The 26,476-nt window shown below is 35.6% G+C and overlaps 3 protein-coding genes across 6 annotated transcripts; 1 reads left to right on the forward strand and 2 right to left on the reverse strand.

Annotated features, from left to right (window-relative positions):
* The first annotated feature begins 338 nt into the window (after window positions 1–338).
* Window positions 339–2,356, forward strand: LOC110701735 (transcription factor MYB44). Its single transcript, XM_021879364.1, has one exon. It carries the CDS (start codon window positions 874–876, stop codon window positions 1,828–1,830), a length of 957 nt encoding a protein of 318 aa, XP_021735056.1. The 5' UTR covers window positions 339–873; the 3' UTR covers window positions 1,831–2,356.
* Window positions 2,357–4,688: 2,332 nt separating this feature from the next.
* LOC110701736 (probable cadmium/zinc-transporting ATPase HMA1, chloroplastic) lies at window positions 4,689–15,765 on the reverse strand. Of its 2 annotated transcripts, XM_021879366.1 has the most exons (14): window positions 15,025–15,106; window positions 14,778–14,946; window positions 14,383–14,533; window positions 14,057–14,241; window positions 12,882–13,028; window positions 11,668–11,863; window positions 11,039–11,151; window positions 8,625–8,866; window positions 7,980–8,085; window positions 7,658–7,822; window positions 6,501–6,717; window positions 5,500–5,687; window positions 5,329–5,415; window positions 4,689–5,238 (listed from the first exon to the last, which is right to left on the reverse strand). In XM_021879366.1, exons 2-14 carry the CDS (start codon window positions 14,805–14,807, stop codon window positions 5,056–5,058), a joined length of 2,010 nt encoding a protein of 669 aa, XP_021735058.1. In that variant the 5' UTR covers window positions 14,808–14,946; window positions 15,025–15,106; the 3' UTR covers window positions 4,689–5,055. The 2 variants fall into 2 exon arrangements, with proteins under 2 accessions (XP_021735058.1, XP_021735057.1); XM_021879365.1 differs by lacking the exon at window positions 14,778–14,946 and having other exon boundaries at window positions 15,025–15,765.
* A 559-nt stretch (window positions 15,766–16,324) lies between these two features.
* Window positions 16,325–25,954, reverse strand: LOC110701737 (protein MRG1-like). Of its 3 annotated transcripts, none has more exons than XM_021879368.1 (11): window positions 25,681–25,954; window positions 24,173–24,226; window positions 23,949–23,962; window positions 23,396–23,532; window positions 22,668–22,703; window positions 20,946–20,977; window positions 19,811–19,912; window positions 18,624–18,703; window positions 17,802–17,971; window positions 16,861–16,945; window positions 16,325–16,784 (listed from the first exon to the last, which is right to left on the reverse strand). In XM_021879368.1, exons 1-11 carry the CDS (start codon window positions 25,834–25,836, stop codon window positions 16,694–16,696), a joined length of 957 nt encoding a protein of 318 aa, XP_021735060.1. In that variant the 5' UTR covers window positions 25,837–25,954; the 3' UTR covers window positions 16,325–16,693. The 3 variants fall into 3 exon arrangements, with proteins under 3 accessions (XP_021735060.1, XP_021735059.1, XP_021735061.1); XM_021879367.1 differs by having other exon boundaries at window positions 23,387–23,532; XM_021879369.1 differs by having other exon boundaries at window positions 23,387–23,532; window positions 23,949–24,009; window positions 25,681–25,816.
* Between the last annotated feature and the right edge of the window lie 522 nt (window positions 25,955–26,476).

Consider the following 26,476-nt stretch of genomic DNA (forward strand, 5'->3'; position numbering starts at 1 on the left):
TTTAAGTGATCAATGACATTTGGTGAAATAGCCGTAAAAACTACAGAGAAGATATTAATTACACTATACCCTCCTCATTTTTTTTTAAGAAAATTACTATAGAATTTTTAATTTTTCATTATTTATGTTGATAAGTTTGTGGAAGTACATAATTCAAACGTTAGACATTCAACAACTCCATTAATTTTTATTTTAAAAAAGGAAAATTAGTTGAATAATGAAGGAAATAGGCATAGGGATTAGGGAGGTATGGTAATAACGAGGAGCGTAGTTCAATTGGTTTAAAATGTAGGCTTAACAATAAAAATTAAAAAATTGAAAGGCTCCAAGTTACGTGGCGTATAGGAACAATGATGATGCTGCAGAGTGAAGTGGCTCTCTTTTAAAACACAACAACACTCAAAATATTCAAAATCAAAAAAAAGAAAAAAAAAGCGTGGGTGTTATACAAATCAGTGCAAAATAAATTGACGCGTGTCTAAATTTACAGCTGTTTTCCAAAGTCCCTCCGTCCAGTCCCTACCCTCCAACCAACTAACCGCTTACTTGCTAGAAAGCGGTGATTAGCCTTCCCCCACTCCCCACTTTCTCTCTCCTCTTTACCGGCTTAACCTGTCACCCTTCCTTCTTCCCCTCTCCTTTCAGTTAACACTATAAATCTACTCTCCTTCCCCTCTTCTCTCCGTTCCATTCTCTCTCCTCTCCTCTTTCTCTCTCCTCCTAACCTTCTCCTGTATATATTTATAACCTTCTCTCACCTTTTTTTTTATTACCCCCTCAAATTAAATTATATCATCAACAAAAAAGAAATTCATTCAATCAAACAAACAAACAAAAAAGAAAAGTCGAAAATAATCAGAGAAGAAGAGATAGATGAATACCTGTAGTAGTAGCGAGAATAACAATAAAATGAACCGGAAAGAAGTGGACCGGATAAAAGGGCCTTGGAGCCCGGAAGAAGATGATGCCTTAACAAGGCTGGTCCAAAAGCACGGCCCAAGGAACTGGACTTTGATTAGTAAATCAATTCCGGGTCGATCCGGAAAGTCGTGCCGATTACGGTGGTGTAATCAGCTGTCTCCGCAAGTGGAGCACCGGGCTTTTACACCGGAGGAAGATGATACTATTATCCGAGCCCATGCTAGGTTCGGTAACAAGTGGGCCACCATTGCTAGGCTTCTCAGTGGTCGAACTGATAACGCTATCAAAAACCACTGGAATTCTACTTTGAAGAGGAAGTGTTCTGCTATGGTTTCTCCGGCGCCGGATGATTTTTCCGGCGATTTTCCGCCGCCGTTGAAGCGTGCTATGAGTGAAGGTGCTGATGTTATTCTCAGAAACGTTTCTGGTTTAAGCTTGAACAATAATAATAATAATCCAGGAAGTCCTGGATCATCCGATGCGAGTGATTCCGGTTCGCATGTTTTCCGACCGGTTCCGATTCCCGGTCCGGTGAACATTCCGCCACCTCCGGTGATTTCTCCGGCAACCGATCTGAGTCTGTCGCTTCCTGGATCGGATTCCTGTGAGGTTTCGAACTCAGATCATGAACCGATGAACGGAAGTTCTCCGATCCAGGTTTTCCCGGCGAGTTCACCGGTGATGTTTCCGCCGCCACCACCGCCGCCTCCTCCGGCTTTCAGTCAAGAGTTTTTGGCTGTGATGCAGGAGATGATTAAGAAGGAAGTGAGGACATATATGGAAGGTATAGAGATGAATAACAATGGAATCAGAATCGGAGGATTCAATCATGGCGGATTTTGTTCGCAAGCGGCTGATGGAGTGATGAGAGCTGCGATGAGTAGAATTGGAATCGGAAAAATTGAGTAGGCGATAAATTCAATTCGTTGATGAAGAATTTGAAGAAGATGAAGAGTTTTAGAGAGAGAAAACAACTGCTGATGAATTCTCTCGGTTTCTCTCTCCTCCGAAAAAAAATGTTGTAGAGAAATAATTTTGAGATTAGTGTACAGAAGAATGTGGTTGAAGATTAGCGAAGAGGAGATGAAGAAGATGAAGATGATGATAAAGTTTTGGTTCAAAGTTTGAAACCAAAGCAGACCAAAAAAAAAAAAAAAAGAAAATGAAAAAAAGAGTTTTGCATTTTCTTGTTGATTTGTTCTAAATTTCATTGTCTAGGTTTAATTTAATTAAATTATTAAAAATAATTAAATGTGAAAAAATGGATCGATAAAATGTGTTTTACGTAGAAGTTTAGTAGAGGTAATCAGAAAGAGATTAGAAACAAATTACAAACGGTAATCAATGAGTTGGATTAATTTTTTTTTTTTTTTTTTACAACAATATGAGTTGTAAACGACTAAACGTACTTTGTTTATAAAGTTCGGTTCAACAACTGTCCAAAATTTCACATTTTTTTAATTAATAATAACAAAATATCTGAAATAGAATTTCAAACATTAAAAATAATTATGATAAATAAATAGTAATAACTGAAATTTTTATGTGCATGCAAAATTCGTTGCATTGGTTTTCAACTGCCCTACTACAACTTGTTAGAATGATTGATCTTTATCTTCGCAAAGGACAAATGTTATGTGACCAATTTTCAACGTTGGAAATGTTTTAATTTTGTTAGGGAAAGTACTTTTAAGATAAGCACCATTTTGCCCATTTGGAAATTTTGAGATCTTTTACAAGTAACAATATATTATCACTATTATGTACTTCGTATTATACACTACGGAGTAATTGATTTTAAAATTAAAAGTTGCATATATTGTCTGTTACTCTTATCTATTGATATTAAACGAGAAATTTTAATTGTAAATCATTATTCGCTTTTAGATACGACGATATTTTATGATAATATATCTATCTTGTCATGTTAATCAGTGTTGTAACTGACTATTTATTAGAAATGGAGGAAATATTATATATAAAGTGTCGTGTTAATCAATATTACAGACTTACAGTTGGATTACACTTATAATATGGGAGATGATCTAATCTGAAAGCAATATCTCCGAAAGAAGAAATTAGAGCATAACCACTTTGCATTATACTACAAGCGGGAAGCACTTTGTGGCTATTGAAAAATTGAAAGAAAAGAATTAAAAAAAATATCAAAGTGTATGACAACCAAAAAACAGCAATATTTGATAGTGATGTGGCTTTGAAAATTTGAATACTTTAAAAAGATGACTTAAGATCAAGACAAAATACATTGCGTTGCAGGAGAGATGAGGAGAGTTTTATAGAATTTACGACCTCATGAGATTCTGATCCCATATTCCTATGTTTAGATGCATTCAACAAAGAAAGAGAGATAAGATCGTTTTTAAAGATCATTATTTAAATGCGAGTAAGGTTACTTAAACGTTAACTCGTAAAGCTGTATGTATTATATAGTATACTCGAGAGCATTATCTTTATATACGGTATAGTACTCTAAATGAATATATACTCTCTCTGTCTTTTTGAGTGCATTTTGTGAAACGAAATACTCTGTATTTTGTAAATCAACGCCTCAACAATAAATTAAAATTTACTTTAGTATGAATGTGCATCACAATTTATAACGATTACAAAGTTTAATTTACGTAACGACAGGAACACTTAAATCTACAACTTTCATTACAATTTAGGGGGTTGTGGGGAGAGATCAAGAATGGTATTATCTTGGACCAATAATCCACCACCCCCACCTCTCACAAACATTGGTAATGACTTCACTATATAAAATTGGTAATCAAATAGACCAATTAATTGTGATATTATCAACATATCGATAACCACCAAATTAGCGAATTGATAATAACCAATGAAAAAGAGTGCGTTTAAAGTAGCATCACTTCTTCCATTCCTTAAAAAAGTTTACTTCTTATATTGAAACAAACCTAATAAAATAAGCAATACGAGCCCTACATGTCTACATTAATAGCCTATAAAGATTTGTATGAAACGGAGAAAATAGTTAATACTCATATTAGACAGAGTCAAAGAGTTGTACTAGTAAGATGTACAGAAGTTATAACACAAGATAATATCGTTACAGGATAACTACAGAAAAGATATACAAGTAAGCTCATACATAGAATTAAGGGCGCACCCCATGCAAGGTCTACCAAACAAACAACACAAAATTGAAGAAAAGTTAGACTTTGGAAAGAAAAGCCGCATTAAATGCACAACTAACATCCTCCCCATAGTATGACATATCAATATTTTCCAATTTAAACAACATACACATTTTGACGTTGACATGAAGACGAACACGACTAGGTAAACGGCCAAAACCCCATTAAGATTAACCACACCAACACAAACCTATCACCGTCTTTTGATGTTAACCTTTCAACTCCCAATAAAAACAGCATGACGTATATAGCAGTTGAATAATGAATATCAATGGAATATGCGCGTTCTATTTTCAGACCCACTGTCATCAACTGCTTAATACCTGATTCATTCATCATAATTACGGAGTACTACGTGTATCTTTGTTTATCTACCGTGGTGACACTCGAACATTAAATATTTCATCTGTTGTAAAACTGAAAACACTACTACGTAGTTTCAACAAGTTATGTTTGCAACCACAAATTATGGAAACAAATGTACAACATATTGGCTATGTAACTACATGTCTACAGCCTTGCCAGGTGGGCGTTGATGCAACTTACATTACAGAAAAAATACTTTCAGAAACTAGAAGCATGCAGAAATGAGTAAAAGAGTGAACATAAGAGTTGTATAAATGTTCTTGTGTAGTTACATTCCAAAGCCAACTATTTTGAGGCTGGAATTACATACAATGCAGTAGATAATAGTCATTGACATGAAACAAGTTGGCCATTTAATGGCTTCCTGGGTTAGAATAAAACAATAGCAGGTTGCTGGAAAAGGACGACCTCTCTTGGAGTCTATTAGACTTTACAGAAGGCAACAGCAGGACCAGAGGAGATGTGGGTGGTCTAATTCTAGTTTATATTTTCAATCAATATTTGATTTACAAAATTACTATGGTTGATCAACATTCACACTATATGACGAGCTTCAAAATGGCTACATAAATAAAAACAAAAAAGCACCTCATTGCGGATGTGCTGTTTGAATGATGCCAGGTGTGGGGACTTCTTGCTGTATTTGCTCTGAAGCAGCTTTGCAACTATCAAGCAAAAGATGTAGGTCTTGTTTCCAAGACTGGGTAGGATCATTCAAAGCGCGTATTGAGTTGGCACAAACAATAAGGGTGCCACCCTCGTGCAGAAGAACCTGCAGTTAGTTACCAAGGGGAAGCAATCAAACTATAGCTAATGAAAAACAAACAGGAAACAAAAAGCAGTAATAGCAGGTTTTTCTTACTGTTAGCCAAAGTGGAAGAAATCCTAAGACAGATGGAAGAGAGGCCAAAATAATAGCTGATAGTGCTAGGCCTACATTTTGCTTGACCTACAAGAAACAAATACAAACGGAACTAGTGATTAATGGATTGAACGACAAGTAGGCAAAGCACAGCAGAAATGATGTCCATACCAGTGAAGTTGTTTGACGAGCTTTAGCTATACAGAAAGGAACTCCTGATATGTTGTCTTGGAGCAGGAGGACATCTGAGACAGCTATGGCCGTGGCACTAGCACGTTGAGCAAGTACTATACTGACAGCAGCACCAGCTAACGCAGGGGCATCATTAATACCATCCCCAACCATTATAAGGCCTTCGCCTGTAATAAACAAAAAAAAAAAAAAAAAAAAAACAGTCAAGGACATACCCAGGAAATTAAACTAAGGAATGAAAGATTATTCTTTTAAGATTACAGAGCAGATTGTGATCATTGTATTTCTATATTATCACTTATCTAGGTGAATGGAGACTAATAAGAATAAAATTAATATGACTTTCAGCAAGAATGATCCATCTAGCAAATGTTTGATGTTAAATTGAAAAAACAGTTTTGGATGCAAAGAAAGGATAAAAGTGAATCTAGCAATCAAGATCAGAAAGACAGAAGAGCATTGACTATAAGCAGTAACTCAGTAAGGCACACTTTCAAGCAAGTACTTAAGTGTTAAGATAAAAATGGCAATTGAAGCTTATAAAAGTTCCACATATTGTATTCCAATTATGATGGTGCTAAGCTCACAATGTAGCACATGTAGGCCCAAAAAATATTCAATCTGAACATTTAGGGGTGCTAAGGCTCACAACACAATCATAAAACCAACATGGGAGCGTGGGATTACTATGTCCTTGTATCACATCAAACACTTTACAAGATGACTTCTAAATTATCATCTCAGCATCTGCTATCTTCATGTGTTTCCCCTCACTCTTTCTCTATCAACAAACTATAGGCCAGCTTTCCATTTAATGATAGGAAAGTCCAGAATATGGGCAACAGGCCAACAGCTACTCATGTTAAGCAACAGGGGAACAAAGAGCTACAAAAAATGCATACATGACCAGCTTAAATATTCTTTTCCACTGGAGCTCATTTCTAAGCCCCTTGCTACAGAGAATCCAACATTATGCTCACCTGTCTCTCTTGATATACGCACTACATGGTTGAGTTTTTCTTCAGGCTTCAAGCCACAGTGAACTTCGGTGATTCCCACAGCATTTGCGACTCTCATTGCACTTGATTTGTGATCACCAGTTAGCATCATCACCCGGAACTTTGCTTGATCCCGCAACCATCCAATGACGTCAACAACTCCAGGCCGTGGTTTATCCTCAAAATGGAATAATGTTACCTAAATGGAGTCCAAGCTAATTTCATCATATAAGAGAAAACACAAAATTTGATACCTGTTAATCTAGTATAACCTATCAGTTCATGGATAGCTTACACTCTCATCCCCAACCCCCCATTACAAAAATTCACCTTGGCAGTAAATTCTAAGATAAAATCATTTGGGTAGCAAACGTCTAAGGGTTTGCAAACTGCAATGCTCCTCTCCGAATATTGGTGACAAGATAATTTTCAGGCTAAACCCACCGCAAACTTCATATATAGAGAGAGTCTATATAACCAGAAAACCAAGAGAGAGGGCAAGAACAAGAGAATAAAGAGAGTATTTTAGACAACACCCCAACAAAAAGAAAAAAAAAGTTGGACAATAAAAACAGAGCATGAGAGCATTAATCATATATAACCAGAAAACCAAGAGAGAGGGCAAGAACAAGAGAATAAAGAGAGTATTTTAGACAACACCCCAACAAAAAGATAAAAAACTTGGCAGTAAATACAGAGCATGAGAGCAAGAATCATATATAGTCACAAACAGTTAAGGTTTATAAAATGCAATGCTCCTCTCCTAACATAGATGCCAAGAGGCCAAGCCAGTCACACTATGCTCAGCACTTCAGCAGAAAGGAAAGGAGAGTGAAAGCAAGAGCACAAGTGTTTCAAACCAAAATCAACTGTGATCTTTGAAAAAATTGAGCAAAAATAGAATAGGGTGTTTTCCTAGAAGCACTTCACTGTTCATTGGTACTCTCTTCATCACCACATTTCTAAATATTTTTATAACACTTATATAGATTTGCATATATGCTCAGATGGAGCATATAGTACCATAGTCAAAAGTGACACAAATATTAAACAAATCACCATTTTGGTACTGTTAAGCTGCAACACTTTGACACCTTTATCCAAAGTTATCACAATAAACACAAATCATTCAAAATTACCTTATCATTCACTGAAAGTGCAGCATGAACAAAGTCATTTCCATACGCGGATGTGCTAACAGCTTCCTTTATCTTTTGTGATTCATCTTCATCTTTGCAAAGTGAAGCAATATAATCCACAGAACCTAACGTTGCTTTTACTGGTTCACCTCTTCCTATTCCCGACTAAAAATAGTAGAAAACAGTCAGCAGAATAGACAAAAGAAACTAGTGGGACACTCTAAGTAAAAAAGTGGAAAGCTGCTAATCATCATGTGACTCATCCGTGGCAGGGAGGGGAGGGGGTTCAATGTGGCAGCTGTGCTGACACAGAATTCACTACCTCATTGCCAGATACTGTGGCTAAAAGACCTCTGCCAGGTACAGATTCAAAATTTTCAACAGAGACTGAAGGTAGGTCTAGTCCCACACTATGATCAACAATAGCTCTGCACAAGTAAAATCATGTGTTAAATTAGGAAAGGTGAATATTTGCAGAATCAGCAACAGAAAAATAAAGGGATAGGGTAAAAGATATGTAAAGGTGTAGTGCAAACCACAAAACCAAGCAAATGAATCCTTTTTTTAACCATATAATAAAACTACAGACATTATATACTCTGAACGGTTTAATGTCTTGCACAATGCTATAAACCAAAAAGAATTTATAGAATATAGCCCAATGTAAAAAATTGACACAGTAAATTAAGTACTAGCTCCGTTACTTATTATTTGCAACAACGGGGCAACATTTATAAGACATAAAAAATTCCTTTGTTGCAAATAATAAAAAACGTAGGTAGTATAAGATTCTTGCACTGTAAAGAAAACTAGGAGGAATTCTGTATCCCAAAAAAGTTCTATTAAGACCAATTTTTGGTGAAACCATTTAAGTGAATAATTATTATCATTGATGTACATAAAAGGAGAGGAGAATAGAAGGCAGAATTCTATACAGGTTTAGATGCTTAAAGTTTAACAACCATACCTTCCAATTGGATGAGTTGTTCCCTTTTCCATGGCAGCTGCAACAGCCAGAGCTTCTTTATCACAAGTGGGAATACAGCAAGCACCAGTTACAGATTTTTCCTTGCCAACATAATGTCCGTGAATTTGTTCAATTGCCTTACATTTGAGCTCCCCGGTGGTCAGCGTTCCAGTTTTATCGAATGCAATAGTGTGGCAAGAAGCTAGAGCATCCAACACATGGCCACCTTTCAGCAGTATACCCTGAAAACAGAAAGTTCCCAAAACAAAGGAGCTTGATGTATCGGTCATTTTAAGAGATTGATACTAGCATCATAGTTCAACTACAAGCTACATTAAAATAACCATACCCTCTTGAGAGTAATTATGTTATAAGTCATATTTTATGTTTAAAGAAGAGTAAGACAGAAGGAATTTTGGGAGGAAAGGATCCCAAACTACCATCTGTGTTGTACTATACAAGGAAAAGAAGCAAGTGAAACGCAACAGAGCATATTTACTAGTCTTGACTCCATATAATAACATGAAACTTGGATCATGATGGAAATTCTAAAGTTTTGCAGAAGATTCCTTTCTCACTCCCATGGGTATGATTTGGGAATCTTGTGGTCTTGTGGAGAGTTGGTTGACAACATATTCTGTAGGACTATGGGGAAGCATAAGAAAACAACAAGCTCAGTTGCCAGGGTTTTATGTGACAGAAGTTAAATGCTCATCTTTGAAGGAAGGCTAGAAGCCTAGAAGTGCGTGATCAAACACCTGAGGTTTCATTTCTTAGAAAGGAAAGGAGTAGTGATTCCATAACTAGAAGTACTGGTTTGGTTGGTAGGAATTGAAACGATTCTTTTGTATAATTGGCTAACTATTGAAGAATTGGAATTTCTTACTCTCTGAATTCCAATGATGAGGCAAAGAAAGGAAAGTAAGATTTTAATGTAACATCCTTTCTTTTCCTAGTATTTCCTATCAATTATTATAGCCAAACACAGGAAATTACGAGTATATGAGTGTTGGTGATAAGACTTCATATAACTACCTTCTATGACACTATTCTTTTAATCAATTACTTTTAAGCTAAGAAAATGACTTGATTTACCCTTAATTGATCACCATTAACAGTGAGGAATCTGAGGATAGTGACCATCTCACACTTTTGATAGACAAAAATGGTGATCAACGAAGAATTAAATTGAGCAATTTTTTTTAACTTAGATGCAATAATTTAACAGGAAAAAATTTGCCATATAGGGTAGTTACATATTAAAGAAAAATACTCTTCTGTCTCTAAAGTCCTTCACACCTACCATATTCCCCAAAATATTTTAACCATCATTGCTCCAAGTGGACTTGGAAAATTTGAAACCCCTAAAAGAGCAGCAACACCATTTATAGCCGTTTCTAAAGTTTTGGATATATAAATATCTATTATACACAGGTGCCTGCACCAAAGCATCATATATCGACTGCTCTACTACTCGTTCTCCTAAGCCCTCCTTACCTAAAGGATTACCTAGAAAAAAGAAAGAATTTATCCCATGTCACACTAAGTTTATTTTGGGATTATTCTGTTTACAGAAGTTCTATATGAATTACAGAGCCTCTATCTACAACAACACAACATCATACGAGATTCACATAATAAATCCCTAAGTTTTTGAGTTCTTGAGATAGAATATGAGAATGTACTCTATCAGTGCTCATTTATTTCCCTACTGCTCCAATATAAAAGATTAAGGCTTCTGCTCAACCTTTGTAACCTTCCTATAAAGAGCGGACAGTATTTCTCTGATCAAAATAAGAATTAAACCAACCCTATAAAGCTAAGGCTACTGAATGAAGGCCTGAGCAGGCGAGCAACAGTTTTTTCCTTAAACAAGAAACAATCACCAAAGCCAATCTTCTATCAACAACTACTTAGAGAAGGAGGCTTCTTTGTCCATTCATCTCTGTCCTAAGCGCTTTTAAACCTACAATTTGCCTCTCCATTGACTCCTTTTAGTCTCTCTTTATCAGATGTCACATGTCTGTCATTATATCAAGCAACTAAACCAAAATCCAAACACTAAATCAGCACCACTTGCAATTACACTCAAATATAATGATTCAGATGGGTCTTATCGTCTAGATGTGTTTGCCAATTATTGCCTTTCCAATTTATGTAATCCAAATTAGGCACCGTTAAGAAGCAATGAGCTTGAAAAAAGAATAAGCCTTTCCTTGTCATGATATATTAAAAAAAAAAAAAAAAAAAAAAAAAAAAGAGCAGCACTTTGTCACGAAGTAGTGTAATCTGTGATTCAATATAGAACTCCATTTACCTGAATTGACAGCAAAACACACTAACAGAGCAATACTGATTTTAGACGATGCAATAGCAAAAAGGTAGTTCAACCAAAAGTAAAAATTAAATACTACCTTCCTAGCACAAGCACTGATTGCAGTAGCATAAGCCAAAGAAGCCACAGCCAAGGCACATGGAGATGCTGCAACCATAAGTCCCAGAGCTCGGTAAATAGATCCCCTGCAACCTATAAAATGTAAACATCATCATTAGAAAATTTACTGAAAATCTTGGAAGAGATAAATTTTGATAGCTATCAAAAATGAAAAAGGCAGCATTCAAACATCATTCAGCCATAACAAGCATATATTTTACTTTACAGGTCAAATTGAAGCTATTGTATATCATCCCATTGCACTTCCATAACGTAGATTCACACATCATTCATTTATCATGTTCCGCATAGATGCGCACGCATGACATGGACAATTGGTGGATCAGTGCCGTTCCAGGTAACATAAGGTGTCAGATTAATGTCCATCTCTCATGAAAAATCCTATAGAAAAAGGCCGCCCAGACGTGCGGGCACACACATACACACACACACACACACATACAAAAAAAAAAAAGAAAAAAAGAAAAAAAAGGGAGATAAGAAACAAATCAAATTGTATACTACAATCATCAACACCATGATCAATACAAATTTAAATAAAAAAACCAAAATTAATCAATCTATGTGCACACTTTTCCTACATATTACCTGCTGTGCTGAAAAATGGCCATTTGAAAATAATAGGTCCCATAAGAGCAATGGCAACTGATAAAACCATAACCACTTTACTATATTGTTCACCAAACTCATCAAGCCATCGCTGAAGCTTTGGTTTATTCTGATGAGCTTCTTCAGTCAACTGCACTATCTTGCTTAACATAGATTCCTTCCATGTCTTTAATGCCTGATTCAAATCTTGATGTTAGGTGGACAACTGAACATATTGCAAATCAAACAAAGTCAACCAAGACTGACACAGACGGGAGGCAGAATGTTAGAATTGCACTTTCAGAGACTTCTAATTTCATGAAGAGGATGTTCCATCAGATACTTGGTTAAAAAAGCAGCTGAATTTTCTATGTCCGGCATATGTATGGAAAGGGAGGCAGAATGTTAGAATTGCGATATCAGAGACTCCTAATTTTGTGAAGAGGATGTCACATCAGATCCTTGGTTAAAAAAACAGCCAAGCGGTGTCAAAATTTGTTATAATTGGGGCTTTCTATGCCCCCCTCCCCCCCCCCCTCTCTCCCCCTACAAATCTCCAACACAGTAACTCTGTGGTTTTTAGATGTTTGGTTGGCCTAACTTTACATTATATATGGAATTTTCTTTCAATTATTAGTTATACTTTTTTCAGCACTGATCTCATTAAGGTTTAAACAGGATTTCATGCCCCCTCATTTTCTACAGTCAAAGTCACCATAAACCAACATAACAAACAGATGTAAATGCTGAGGAAAGAAAAGAAAGGGGAATATCACCAGCCTTTTAATCATTACTACTGACAGAAGTATATCTGCTGAGGACATCCCAGTGGTATCCTCATGACTAGTACTCCCACAGCTTCAATGTTAGAATCTTACTGGAGGGGTGAGTGACTTTTTCTCCTAGCCTCTACCCTACATTACAAATCTGGGCCTGCACCACCTTAGAGAAACTCCAGGTATTCCACGTATACAGTTATACCAACCCTTCTTCTCCCCGCCCCCCCCCCCCCCCCCCCTCCGCTGGCAGAAAATATTAATATGAAACATAGCAGAAGCAATACTAGGTTCAAGGTAGAACTTTAAGGTAATTGTATACAACATTTGATGTTGGAAAACTCCAATGAAAAACAGTACCCAGTAATAGTTGCACAGAGAGAATACATAATTTTCGAGAGAGGAATAAGGCAATGCAAAGGAAAGTTGAAGCGGTACCTTTACTACCAGCATGCCATCCAAGTTCCTAGCACCCCCAGGAATACGGTCTTCAACACCTCTTTCTATTGGTTTCACTTCCCCTGTCAAATGCTCAATGGTGATAGTTGACCTTCCTTGTGATACTACAGAGTCCACAGGTACAAACTAACCAAAAAGCAACATGCCTTGTCAGCGTTTCTTAAATTCATATCTTATTTAAGAAGGAATTCTAATTTTAGACATATAGGGAAAAAGGGTAGTCAGATCATTTAAACTATCAACAAAAGGTATTCCCATTGACACATAATGTATTCACACTATAAGCATACAACTTCCAAACAACAAACAAGATGATTTCTCTATATCTATGACCTAGTAGGCTGCTAATCTGTACCTAACATTTGAAGAGAGCCTCTATGGACATGTGTCCCCCTCTCTTTTTCATTTTTCAAAACAATCTCCACTTATTTTTTCGCTTCATTAAAAAAAAAAAAAAAAAATCTTTTACAATCTTTCAATTTCCCACATTACTACCAACAAGACGTAAAAGATATTCTTATAGTTGTCATTCCTATATACAGCTCGTGCATTGAATGGACCTAAAAATACTTTAATAAATTAATCTTTAGTATTTACTTTTATTATCTTATCCCATTCGCGTTGTATGAACTTTATTAATTTCCTTTGCTAAAGTTTTCTCATACCTTTATGTTTTTTTGATCCAACGTTTTAACCACTCCTTTAAAACTTACTTGAATTTTATTCTTGTCTCTCTTTAAAAACTCCCTTAAATTTTCTAGGATGCTCTTTCTTTTCTCACATTACTCACCTTTTTTCAAACCCTTTCAAGTGATTATCTTGTTATGTCCCTTTCTTTATATCGTACGGTTCCTTATGACGATTCATGTTAGCTGACCCCAAATCATTTTGGGACTAAGGCTTTGTTGTTGTTAACATCCATTGACAGAGCAAAGCTTTCATTACACGCAATTGCCAAAGCTGGGCATTGATGGCAGCAGTTTATCTAGAGTCCTAGATGCAGAAATCCAAGCAACCAGTTGAACACAAAGACAGGAAATCAAATGACAGAAGTCCATGCACAAATGCCATCACATGACACAACCATAACAGAACAACCCAATTTCATGAAGAACTTTGGGTTGGTGGAAATTGAGCATACATCATGGACATACCTCACCAGCTTGAACCAATACAAAAGAGCCAACAGCTATTTCAGTCACAGGAACCTTCTTGTAGGATAAAGAAGAGAGATTAGGTGTCTTATTCTTGTCCACATCCAGAACAAGTGCAGAATCTGGATAAGTCTCCTTCAGCTCTTTGACATCAACCATTGAGCGACTCGTAAAATATTCTTCAGCTGCATTTATAATAAACATATGAAAAGTCACCAAAAATGATATCATATAGGGGTGAGCACAAACTATATCCCCAGAGTCCACTACCAGGAAACTGAATATAGGCACATGGAATGTATAATCTACATTAACAACCATACTACCTATATGAGCCAAATTAAACATAGCAATGAGCAGACCGCCTTCCAAGGAGTTTCCCATAAATACCGATGTAAAGGCAGCAAGAGCCATGAGGACATGAATGTTAACTTTTCCACCAGAGATATCAATAACAGCATCTAGTGACGCTGAAACCTGACATACAAAGCCCAAGCAATAATCAAATTCAACGAGGCAAGAAGAGAGGAAAAAAAAAAAAAAAAACACCAGGACCAACTTTCCCTTTAAACAAAAGAACTACAAAGCAGAAGATTAGAAAACAGCAAATTTGACACTCAAAAAGGTAAAAGGTTCCTGTATTTGTATCTTTTCTAAAAACTTCTATGAAAAGAGTTAGCTGCAGAATCTAATTACTTCACTTTTGAGAAGGAGTACTCACATTGCTCAAATGCATTAGCATCACTGACATACTCAATTTACACTAAAGCTCAAATATAAGGATTCCTTTGATCAATGACAGAACGAATATCACAGCTAAGACATTGAAACAAGGCAAGCATACTCCAGCATTAGCAACACCGATCAACGCATAATTTTATCATGCATTCCTAAATTAATACGAAGAAATATTTTAAAAAGCGTAATCAGATAGATATCAATGAAAATGAAGAAGAAGAAATGATTACCCCAACAAGAGGAAAACCGAGGAAAATGAAGGCATTTTGCAAGGGTTTAACAACAGGTTTCGGAACCAAGTATGGAGAAACAGCAGCAGCAAGAAACAGCCCCATTGCACAGCAACACAATTGCATGTTCTCCCTCAAGAAATTGGCTAAGTCCACCCACCCTATCGCCTTCGCAAATCGTAAGACCCTTTCCTGAGACTTGCTCAACTTCACTTCACCACCTCCGTGATGATGATGGTGATGATGATGATGATGGTGGTGGTTATGGTGATTATGATCATCATGGTGATGATGATGATGATGATGAGTTGCGCTGGATTTGACTGTACATTTGCGGAAATTGGAGGTAAATGAGGGGGAATTAAGGGGAGAAAAGTAGGGTTTGTGACGAATATTTGGGGAGATGAAGAAATGGTGGGAATTATTGCGGAAAATTGCGAAATTAGGGTTGTAATTTAAGGATTGGAGGCCATTAAAGAGGGGAAGAGTTAGAGCTTCCATTGTTTTGATGATTGAGAAGGTTTCAGAAAAATCGAAGAAGAAGCATTGTTTGCAGTTGTGAAATATTCTCTCTCCTACTTTCTCTCCTCTGTTCAAGTTGAGGAAGAATTGCTGAAAGGTGAGAAGAAAGTCAGTGAAGAAGAAGATGTTGCAATGGAGACCACACTATGTGCTGCTGATGTGCACATCTATTTACTTGCTAACTTGCGCAGATTTGTTTCCAAGTATTGATCAATGATTTGTTTGGGTTAAAACCAAAAAAGTTTTGTTTTTGGACACGCAACTTTTACGGTGTATCATTGTCTAATTACCGACTACTTTAATAGTCATGTATGTAATTAGGAACTATAAACACCAGACGATCCTTGCGTCCTTTAAAGGAATTTAAAAGTGATCTTTAATAAAGTAGCGTAAGGTAAATTGGTTTCTATGTTATAGTAGCAGTTTCGTGCTGTTGTGCTAGGAAAAAGGTGACATTTTAAGAGTTCTTTAGAGCGGATTTTGTTTAGTCCTCAACTTCTCACAAAGTATAAACTATGCCATTACTTAAAGAGCATGCTAGTTATAAATCACACAAAGCATGCAAATTATTTACGGAGTACTTGTTGCTAACTTGCTATATCCCATTTGTACAAGTGGTGTACAAGACTTACTCAATACTCCATCCCTTTCTAAATACTCGAAACAATATAACATAAACTCTACTCATATGCGAAGTATTAACAATTTCATTTTTTTTTTTAAGATACAAAGTATATAGTTATCTAATGCTACTGTGTAACATGTTAATTCAGAAATATAGGGCGTATAAATTTCAGATTTTCAGATTAGTACAAAACAATACTCGTACATATTACATCACAATTAATGTTTGTTATCCTGATTTGACTGCGCAAAGGAGCTATTTATAATTACAGGTCATGAGCTCCCTTCGATTCTACAAAGTACATTCATCAACAAAAATGCCAGGACAGGCAAAAACTAGCTGAGAAATTGATAAGTGAAAAACTTACTATTACATGTATACAAGAGAGTTTGTGGAATTGGTACAATGAGGCGGTGATATGCCTAATTAGCAAAATAGAAGAATTTGTTTGTGCTTTCTGATCTACCACACTCAGGGCACTCAAAAATTAAGAGCGCCAAACCATATGAATACAGGGCAGCCTCAATTTTCTTTTCCCTTCGTCGTTCCTTCTGCAACTCTAGAGCCATCGTAAACAGAGAGAAAGAAGGTGCTTTGATTCTTCTGCAAAAATCTGAACACAAAACCTAGTGAATATAGAGCATGGTATGACAAGGTTGTGACTTTAGCCACAAGGACACCATACATACCTGAGAAAATCAACTAATTTTTGCTGCAAACGAGTCATTGTCTCCTCTTCCATGTTTACATAGGCTAACAACTCCGGCAATTTGACTGCAATCATACAACATTGATTAGAAGTTAGAAGTACGTAAGATTTAACAAACCAACATTGCATTAACCTGATTCAAAATTTAGATGTGGAAGGAAAACAGCATGAAGGCTCTCGTACTTTCAGGAGTTGCACAATCCATAAGAGTATACGAAGGGCATCAAATGTCACCAGATTCACAATTCTAGCAATTATTACTATATCCATCAAAATTCACAAGCATTAAAGGGGAGAGAAGAGAAGGTGTGGGCCAAGGAGACGAGGAGCCTATAAAACCAATTCATAGCCAATATAGTTTCTCATCAGCAAATGCCTATAGGCAGTTGCCCTATCAACAGAATTCACTGAAATTAAGGAAACAATATCTCATACTTCGATCTTATTTCCTCAATTTCCTAGTTCATAACACAACAACCTGCAAGCCAAATCCTATTACAAGTTAATTCTGCAATGGATACTTACACAATACAGTAAAACAGATTCTCTCATATCCTAAGATAAATTCATAGCAAGCCAGTCCAACAGTGACTTCATTTATGTAATAAATATATAAAAATTAAGAAAAAAAAAATCCCAACAAAATATTAACTCCTGGTTTCTAACACCACCAACAATTCTATATTTGAAGACTAATTTTGGACAACTTAGCGCAAATGAAATGGATTAAGGAATTAAGGCAGTGCTTAATGCCAGATTATTGCATGTCTGAGACTGGTAAGAGATTAAATTGAAAAAGGAATGATTTAAGGACTTGAAACTAAGCTATACAAGCAGAGTAAACTTACTAGGCAACAATTAAAGAAAATGGTGAAAATAACACAAATGAAACGAGGAAAAAGCATTCAAAAGTGTGCATACCAAATAGGCGCAGTAGGTGATCTGCACCATATACAGTCGATGGGGAAGCATTATTAGTTACAGCCTCATGATACTGCTGCCTTTCTTTTTTGTACAAAAGCATCAACGGCAATGCTTTGTCAAAATAACAGCGTAATCCATTCAAAATTTCTGCAATTGAATCAGTAATCCTACAAAAGAAAGAAAATTAAAATTAAAATAAAAACTCAGGGCAACTTCACTGATGAAGCATAATTGATATAGCTAGGCAATTTGTACGGGATCAAAAGACGCAGCAACCAGCATTATGCAACAACAATCTAAGTCTCTGATCCCTATAGGATAGACTATACTGTGTCAAGAACACCTTGGTATTGTCATTCAATCCTACGCTACACTGTCGTAGGAACTAAAAACTGTTAGTCCAAGGGTGCTTTGAAAAGTCAGTAGTGAATACTCTCATAATCTTATTCATAATCAAGATAGTGTCATTGGAGAATGTAGTTTGCATTGCATGGGGAGTCTTGGGTTCACCTCTTGCAGTATTAGAGTTGATCAACTTCATCTATGTCAAGTTAAAAGGGGCTACAAATATGTTTAGCTGTTGCAGACGAGCAGTCGAGCATAGCTTCTCAAGGGCCACTTTATCATTGTGGACATGGGCATCTCGGGCTTTCAAGAGTTGGGGCAATTCCAGAAACAGAATATACTAAATTTATATATACATAGCACATAAAATAAAAACTGAATGCAAGGAGTAGGGGTTGCATCCAACAACAGTGACATTGTACAAGAAAAGTAAAAAAAATGACACAGAAGGTTAAGACACCTGTAACAACTTACGTGCCATCCTTTCTTGTTCTGTATTCAAGATACTTCTTTAATACATCATCCACAGTTGGAGAGCGAGGCAATTTAACTAGCTGCAAGGAAGGATTTTGAGAAAAATCAATTAATTAATAATTAATTAAGGAAAACATCAGCCAAAGGTTGGGAGGAAATAATTTAGTAACAGAGCAAGATAACTGATTCAAAAAATGAAATTACAACAGATAATATAAATCATATAGCATACCCAAAACAAACACAGAGAGAAAACACGACAAAAAAGAGAGATGAAAGGACAGATGAAGAGGATTATCCTAAGCTTCTGAACAGATTTGAGACTTTGAGGTGAAAACAAACTACGTATATAATTCCCTGCATCTTAACCTAATCCAGGCATACAGCCAAGATATATAAGAGCCCTTGCACTAAAAACATAAAGGAAGACAACTCATTGACACATTCTGACACTACCCATTTGTCAACATGTAATATTTTGGACAGGGATTGTTCAAAGAACAGATGTAATTAATTCATATAGAAAACAATTTCAGCTATCTGCAAATCAAAGGACAGCAGAACCACTTGAGAGACAAATTAAATTAAATTGGGCCAACGATAAAACACTATGCGTTAAAGAAAAGGCCACACCATAAGAATTGGCCTTTACCTAGCAGAATTTCACAGGCAAAGCAAGGAAAATTCAATTATGATAGGGCCAAAACTCTAAACTTGAGATCAGACTTAACAAACATCTACAAGGCCGAGCCATTGAGCCTTTGGTACTCAATTCTATGTTCCTCAACTTGGCTTAAATGTTCCTAAACTTGCCTTCCTAAAAAAAAAAGGCAAAGAAAATGGAAAATTGCACCACTAGAAAATGAAGTGTTCATCAAAACCCTTCACCCCACCAAAAAAATGCGCCTAATAATTATGTTGTTCCTGAGGCAATGACTGTTGATAGGAAGTCAAAAAATTGAATTTTGCCTGTTCTCTTCATGGCTCATAACCTAATACTCAGATAAGTAGTTTTTATTTACACTATGCCCCTTCTCATCATGGGTCAAGTAGAGAGAATTTAGAAACAAATTGTACAAATCATATCCTAATATCATTTCAGGAAACATAACTATTTTTCAGGCTTCTTAAAATTGTACGAGTGACTATTACATCAGGGTGTAGGTTATTACTTTATGTCCTCATACCTTGTCCTTTTGTGTAACGAATTCCCAATCATCAACCAATTGCTTCTTCAATGGTGATGGAATCTGGATCTTTACAAGTTTCTCTGCAGAGGCACTATCCTTCTAGAAATATGAAACAGTATACATCAGCTTCAAAAAAATCAGAGGCAATTTTCTGTAACATTTGAAAGAACACTGAGACAACATCTTCCATTTAAAACAGATAAATCCCACTTATATATCCTACTTATATACAAAAAGAGATACATGGGTGAAGAAAAATCAACCCACTATTTAGAATTGACTTATAATTATAAGAACAATTGTAAACAGGGCAACAAAAATCATAGTACCATCATCTACTATAAAAGACATCATCTACTATAAAGAAAGAAATTCTAGTGATGAGGTTTGATGTCAGGCTGGCAAGAAGGTGAATTCAAGAGCAAGAGAGATATATATGCCATAGGCATTTCACTTTCACCAGAAGTAAGCCAAAAGTGTGATATTGGAAACACAAGAAAGTAATCAGTCTAGCTACAGCTATGCAAATCTTGAAAACTAGGTGGATTTGAGCTACAAACAACCAAAAAATACAGCTTGAATGGTCAAAATACATTTTTGCCAAAGAATCCATCTTATAAAGGGAAATTCAAGCAACAAGTATTGCAGCAGCAAACAGTGCAGTCCCGTCAAAATTCACACACAAGAGCTTAAAGGAAGAATCTAAGGGCAAGAGGATAGTGCAAATGTTGCAATACTGTACACAGTGTACAGGGTGGATGTCATTTTCACACAGTTAGGCTTATGCTGGGATTTGTCATGACATCACAACTCTTTTTGACAAGTTCACTATCACTCCCCTTTGTTAAAAACTTAAGAGATGCTATGTCAGGAAACAAAAACCTTAAATTGAAATTTGAATTGTAATAAGAGATTTAAGGGCAAAAGTACTGCTAATCACAAAAAGGGGAGAGGGGAATTCAAACTTGAAGTACACCCCTAGGAAAGGAGACAGCACCACGGTACAACTCACTCAAAAGTGGAGAAAGTATTAAGGAAAATGCTGCATATAATTTGAACAATTGGAACAGCGTAAATAGGTGTTGATATCATTCTTAATAATTGAAGTAGGCTAGTTTTGATGGAAGCAGACCTCATCACCCTTCCGCTTTTTCCCTTTTGCCACTGCAGAAAATTGCAAATACAAAAACACTATTATGATCGAGAAAACCCTAATTCTTAAGAGGTGTGAAAAAGTGCCTCTTACAAAATAAAATTATAGTAATCATACTGCAAAACCAACAACTTACAAATATTAGAAAGGAAGCATCAATAGACAATTAAGAGTTGGATAAACAAAAATTCAATAGCACAATGAAAATAAATGAAATATTTTCCATAATACTTCCAAAGATTTTTTTGATTTCTTGCGATTTCTCACTGTGACATCTAAATTTCCAGCCAATTGCATTGACTTTTAATGAATGGCACTTTTATAACTTAGTGGAGGCTAGTCTAATTAACAAGTATATTGATGATAGAATAATACATTGTGACTATAATGCCCTTGCTAAAGCAGTCAAGGTCATATGATTACTTACTGTAAAACTTGGTAATTCTTTCTCTTCATAATTCTCAACACCATTTAGAGCATCCCCCCCCCCCCCAACCCCATTTATTCATTGATATTTAAAGGCATTGCACCCCAGTTCATTAAACTCTCCACCTGTATACCTCTGCAGTAAAAGGAAGATTTGTAACATTTGTTTGAAACTTTATGTACTTTAATGGAGACTATAGTGAAGAAGAGAGACATACATGTATCTATAAATGAACGGGGAAAGGAGAGGACAGATTTTCAATAATTATGAAAATTGAAACAGGCAGAAGAGGTAATTTGTCACCAGATCACATAACAAGAACTACTTAACGAAAACTGAAAAGCCATAATATGTAGACAGAAACAGCTTAAGTACAACACTAATTAAGAACAGAAAATTCTCTCAAAGTCAAGGCAAAGTTTTTCTTCTCCCATTTTAGCAGAAGTTTGTAATCCATCATTTTTGACTAATTGTTTTCCATTCCAAACTCACAAGAAACCTTTCGATGACATTATTATAAGTCAAAATACCAAATGCCTGCGACTCACTAATTATAAGAGAAGCCTTGCCCCAGATTTTAATAATTTTATTGCGACAATATCACCAACCCTTCCACAGAGAGGTAGGCTACAAAAGTTTCTGTTACACTGGTTCTGGCAAAGTCAATGTTCACAGAGATGTAGAGGATCAGTTAAGAGCAAAGAGGGCAGTGGTGTGGTAATAAATATTGTCCCCGGACCAGGGTTATATTAGTACACATTAAAGCCAAATACATTAGACTACTAAGAAGCAAAGGTCTTCTCTACTCAATATCAATGTTCCCAGAAAGTGAAAGAGTTAGTTAAACAAAGTGGGCAGAGGGACTGTAGTAAATATTGTACCCAAGCCAGGGCAATATTAATGCTCATTACAGATAAATGCCTTAGACTACTAAGAAGCAAAGATCTTCTGTACTCCATAAATTTTTTTAAGCAGGTACTAGGTAAACAATAGCAGAAACTGCTCATAATAGAAACATGCCCTTCAAATGTTGACAACAAGAATTTGTTTGTGGGGGAAGGGGTATTAATCATAATTTACCCCACTCTCCCTTCCCCTCCCAAAAAAAACCACCATCACCAAAATAGGAAGCAAAAAGTAAATAACTAAAAAAAATAAAAAAAATATACTGTAAATTCTATAGCCATTTTGGATGGACAAAATAATAACCTTTTAGTATATATAAACAAACTTGAGTATTAAAAATATAATTTAAAGCAAGCTACCAACATTACCATTGCTCTTGACGTCTTCTTTATCTACTTTTGCATCTACACCAAGAAACCAAGGAAATTAGTAAGAATATAAGCTTTTTCAGATTGAGAACACAAAATTGCATGTGTCAAGCACAATACTATACAAATTATACCATGTAGGTCCCCAAAATTGCCCTTAACGGCTTACAAGAAATTAATCAACAGTAAGAATACTAGCAAGCAGTCAATAGATCCAATTGTACAAAAAAAATTCAACCCTTTGCAGAAAATCATTATGCACAAACCTTCCGGTTGGTCCTAATCAAAATACTTTGTGTTGTTATCACTAATCAGCACCACAAAGTACACCATCCTGTGCACTACAGTGGCAAGATTCAACAACAGATATCCTAAGCCTCATAGAAACAACAGGAGTTGCCAGTAAAATACTAGAATCACGAATTTTCGATAATCTCAAAACTTGTAAGTTATTGCGGATAAATAACAATAGCAGATAAGTGAATTGCAAAGCATTAGTTGATACACTTAACCAACAAAACTGCATGGGTAATCTAGAACAATCTGTTCCTTGTCATAACAAATTCTTGGATGTGACTGATTTCACGAAATTCTTACTAAAATATATCAACAAAGATCAACTTCAAAAGGAAAATTCAACAAATTACAAAGGTATGTAAAAAAAGATATGGTCATTTTGCACAAGAAAAAACAATATTTACTTCTAGGAAGTGGCTAACCAGTAGAACCTTTTGGCTTTGTCTGTGCAGAACGTCCAGATCTATGATGCTTGTCAGCACCTTGCTTCTTCTCCAAAGCCTGCTGCTTTTGGATATTTTCTTCCGTAATTTTCATCAGGCGATCCATGCCAACCCATTCATCCCAACTGTTTGGAAATAAGTGTGGTATTCAACAAATCATTATCTAACTCTCTCGTATGAACCAGAGTTACAAGACAAGTATCAGATCAGAACAATACATGCAGTTCAACAATCATGACCACTGTTCAATTTTCAAGGGATCAGACTTGGATCAGAGACAAAGTCTATAAATTGATATTACATCACAGAGTTACGGTAACTAATTGCCTCCACTGTAAAGCAGAAAATATTGACAGATACAGAACTAGAACCACTTAAGAGTCTCATTAAGTATGTTAGAAATTATCATCTTTGTGAGTCAAGCACAGCAGGAAGTCATTTATATTGACTCCAAAACGCAATGTCATGCAGAGACGAGGGGAAAATAGGCTTAAAAACAGCATAACCTTAAGATCAATAGGCTTCAAAGAGAGTTACTTACTTTTTGTTCCAACCCTGCAAATGAGAAAAGATACTAGTATCATTCAGTAATTCCATCATATCTGAATATTCAGAATACACCAAAATTAACAGCTTGGAAAAAAAGATCAATCAGCAAAAATATCAAGGCAATGCCAGGTCCAAAAATGCTGAAGTAAAAAGGTGTTTCTACTAACACAAGACCGCATAATTGATAAAGAAAAAGTAAAAAAAATGAGAACTTACAAGGTAATGAACAAAATAACGCCATTCTTTTTTACGGATCTCGGCTTTTTGAATCTGAAAACATCACATAGTGGTAAAGATTAGCGCAAGCATGTCAAAGATATATAATACAAATCTTGAGCCATATGCCATACAGCTGAGCTACAAGTGTAAAATTGCTAAACAGATAACACTATGGAATTTCTAAATACAAAATATTGAAGCAATGATAGCATTCAACTTCTAAGATTAACTTTCAATCAACCTTGGGGAACCTCTTGCCTTTTTAGAACATCTTCAATAGTTCATTCAAATATCCAACAGGAAACAAACCATTAGCTTTAGCACTTTGCTCATAAACTTTGGGTCAAAATTATACAAACCACGAGACCTAAGACAAAGGCCCTACATTGAATAAAACTTAATTTATACAAGTTTTTATTGGTTATAGATAATTTATACAAATTATATTGATTTTTACTGGTAAAAACGATTTTAATGATTAAAACTTATATTTTACTGATTTTAATTGAATATGGAATACTATATTTTACAGTTTACAAGAGCAAGCCAGAGTGTAAATGCCACCATCGCACAAACCTTTGCAAATTTTTATTAAGTTTCAAAACTTATACTTCCTCCATTTCTTAAATTGCAACATTTGCTCTTTTGACAATTTTTACACACTCATCTTTATCCACATATTGATTTATACATATGGAAAAATATAATCATGTAGAGTTTTGTTAGATTCGTCTCAACATATACTTTTACAATATTAACATTTTATAGTTTTCACCATTATATTATCAAGATATTTAAGGACTAAATTGTGTTTTTGGAAGCATGATCCCCCTTGTTTTAAAATTAAAGGAACCGAGAAAGTAGCATTCCAACCACGTATTATTGCAAGCTCTGCCAAACAGAGCTTTAATTTGAGTACAAGACCAAATACTGACCATACTTCCTTACAACAGCAGCCGATCGCTTCAAACTTCCACTCTTCAGCCAAAATGGCCTAATTCATACTTACACTTGGATCACACAAAAAAGTACAAGCTTTGGGTCCAGCCATTTGACATAATACTATCCATTACATGGGCTACAAATATAAATTATGTGAACATCTTTTCGATGATTCACATTTCCATTGACATCAGCGTGATGGTGTTTACAATAACAATTGTCCTCAATTATCTCAATTGTAAGAATCCGATAAACTCCGTATTCTAATTCGAATTGAAAATTTCCTAAATCCTAAAGTTAAACAAACTCAAAGTCAATTTCGAAATTTCTCCTAAATTTCCATAACCTCTTAAAACCTAAAATGCTCATCATCAAACCTAAATCGTAATAGTAATACATTCAAATAAATCCAAACTTCTCTATCTCCTAAATCAAACACATCAGAGACTTCAATTTAGCATACATACAAACTAATTTTAAACAATTACACTAAATTCAATAACTAATAAAAACATAATTTCAGAAGAAAATAGGCGTAGATTGTAAGAGGAGAGAGAGAAAACCTTGGCTTCGTAGATGCGAGGACCGTGATAAGCGAGGACCTTCTCGCCTTCGGCGTAAAGGCTAGGCTTAGGATCCGCAAGACCGCCGTTAGAGGTGTCACTTGCGGCGGCGTTGACGCCGGGATCGTCCTTGCCGCCGGTGTTGGAACTTCCCATCTTACTCCTCCCTCGCTTTCCCCGCTCTCCAACACTCGCCTTTTAAGTTTTAACTGCTGTTGTTTCGCTTAGTGTTACTCGTACTACGCAGTCAAAATATGGATTATACTGTGGACCACCTCCGCGCTCATATTCTAATTTTTCATTTTTGTTGCTAACTCGCGGCCCAAATCCGCCTTTGAAATTTTCGACCACTAGGGCAGGTAGTGAAAATCAATTCTCTTGAAATCGGAAGAAAAGGTCTATCCTATACCCCGCTCTCTATTTATTAATGATATAAATTTTAAATAGACCCTTCACATTAATTTATTGTGGACCACTAATATTAGAGACAGTATGTGGTCGTTTTATTAATAATAAAAAAAAAAGGTCATTATGTTAAAATAAAGGTTATTATGTTAAAATAGAAGTCATTGTGTTATCATAAAGGTCATAAGAGGTTAATTTTTTTTTATGAAAATTTTAATAAACTAAATAATAAAGGTCACTATATTATGTTCAACATAACGTCGTACTTTTGATTCGCAATAATATTAAAAATCACACGAGTTTTAATAAAAGTTACTGTGTTAAAATTAAGGTTATGATGTTAAAATTAAGGGTCATTGTGTTTAAAATGCAGTTAGTTGCGAAGCACCTA

The sequence above is a fragment of the Chenopodium quinoa genome, unplaced genomic scaffold, assembly GCF_001683475.1.
Source record: "Chenopodium quinoa cultivar QQ74 unplaced genomic scaffold, ASM168347v1, whole genome shotgun sequence".
NCBI lineage: Eukaryota > Viridiplantae > Streptophyta > Magnoliopsida > Caryophyllales > Amaranthaceae > Chenopodium > Chenopodium quinoa.

Coding starts and splice junctions, on each gene's coding strand:
- LOC110701737 (XM_021879367.1), bottom strand. CDS start 25,836: ATGGGAAGTTCCAACACCGGCGGCAAGGACGATCCCGGCGTCAACGCC. Junction 19,913..20,945: donor AAAAGCGGAAGGGTGATGAG/GTCTGCTTCCAT, acceptor TCATATTTCTAG/AAGGATAGTGCCTCTGCAGA. Junction 18,704..19,810: donor TCGTTACACAAAAGGACAAG/GTATGAGGACAT, acceptor CCTTCCTTGCAG/CTAGTTAAATTGCCTCGCTC.
- LOC110701736 (XM_021879365.1), bottom strand. CDS start 15,525: ATGGAAGCTCTAACTCTTCCCCTCTTTAATGGCCTCCAATCCTTAAAT. Junction 14,534..15,024: donor TCGGTTTTCCTCTTGTTGGG/GTAATCATTTCT, acceptor TTTGTATGTCAG/GTTTCAGCGTCACTAGATGC. Junction 14,242..14,382: donor GTTTAATTTGGCTCATATAG/GTAGTATGGTTG, acceptor TTATAAATGCAG/CTGAAGAATATTTTACGAGT.
- LOC110701735 (XM_021879364.1), top strand. CDS start 874: ATGAATACCTGTAGTAGTAGCGAGAATAACAATAAAATGAACCGGAAA.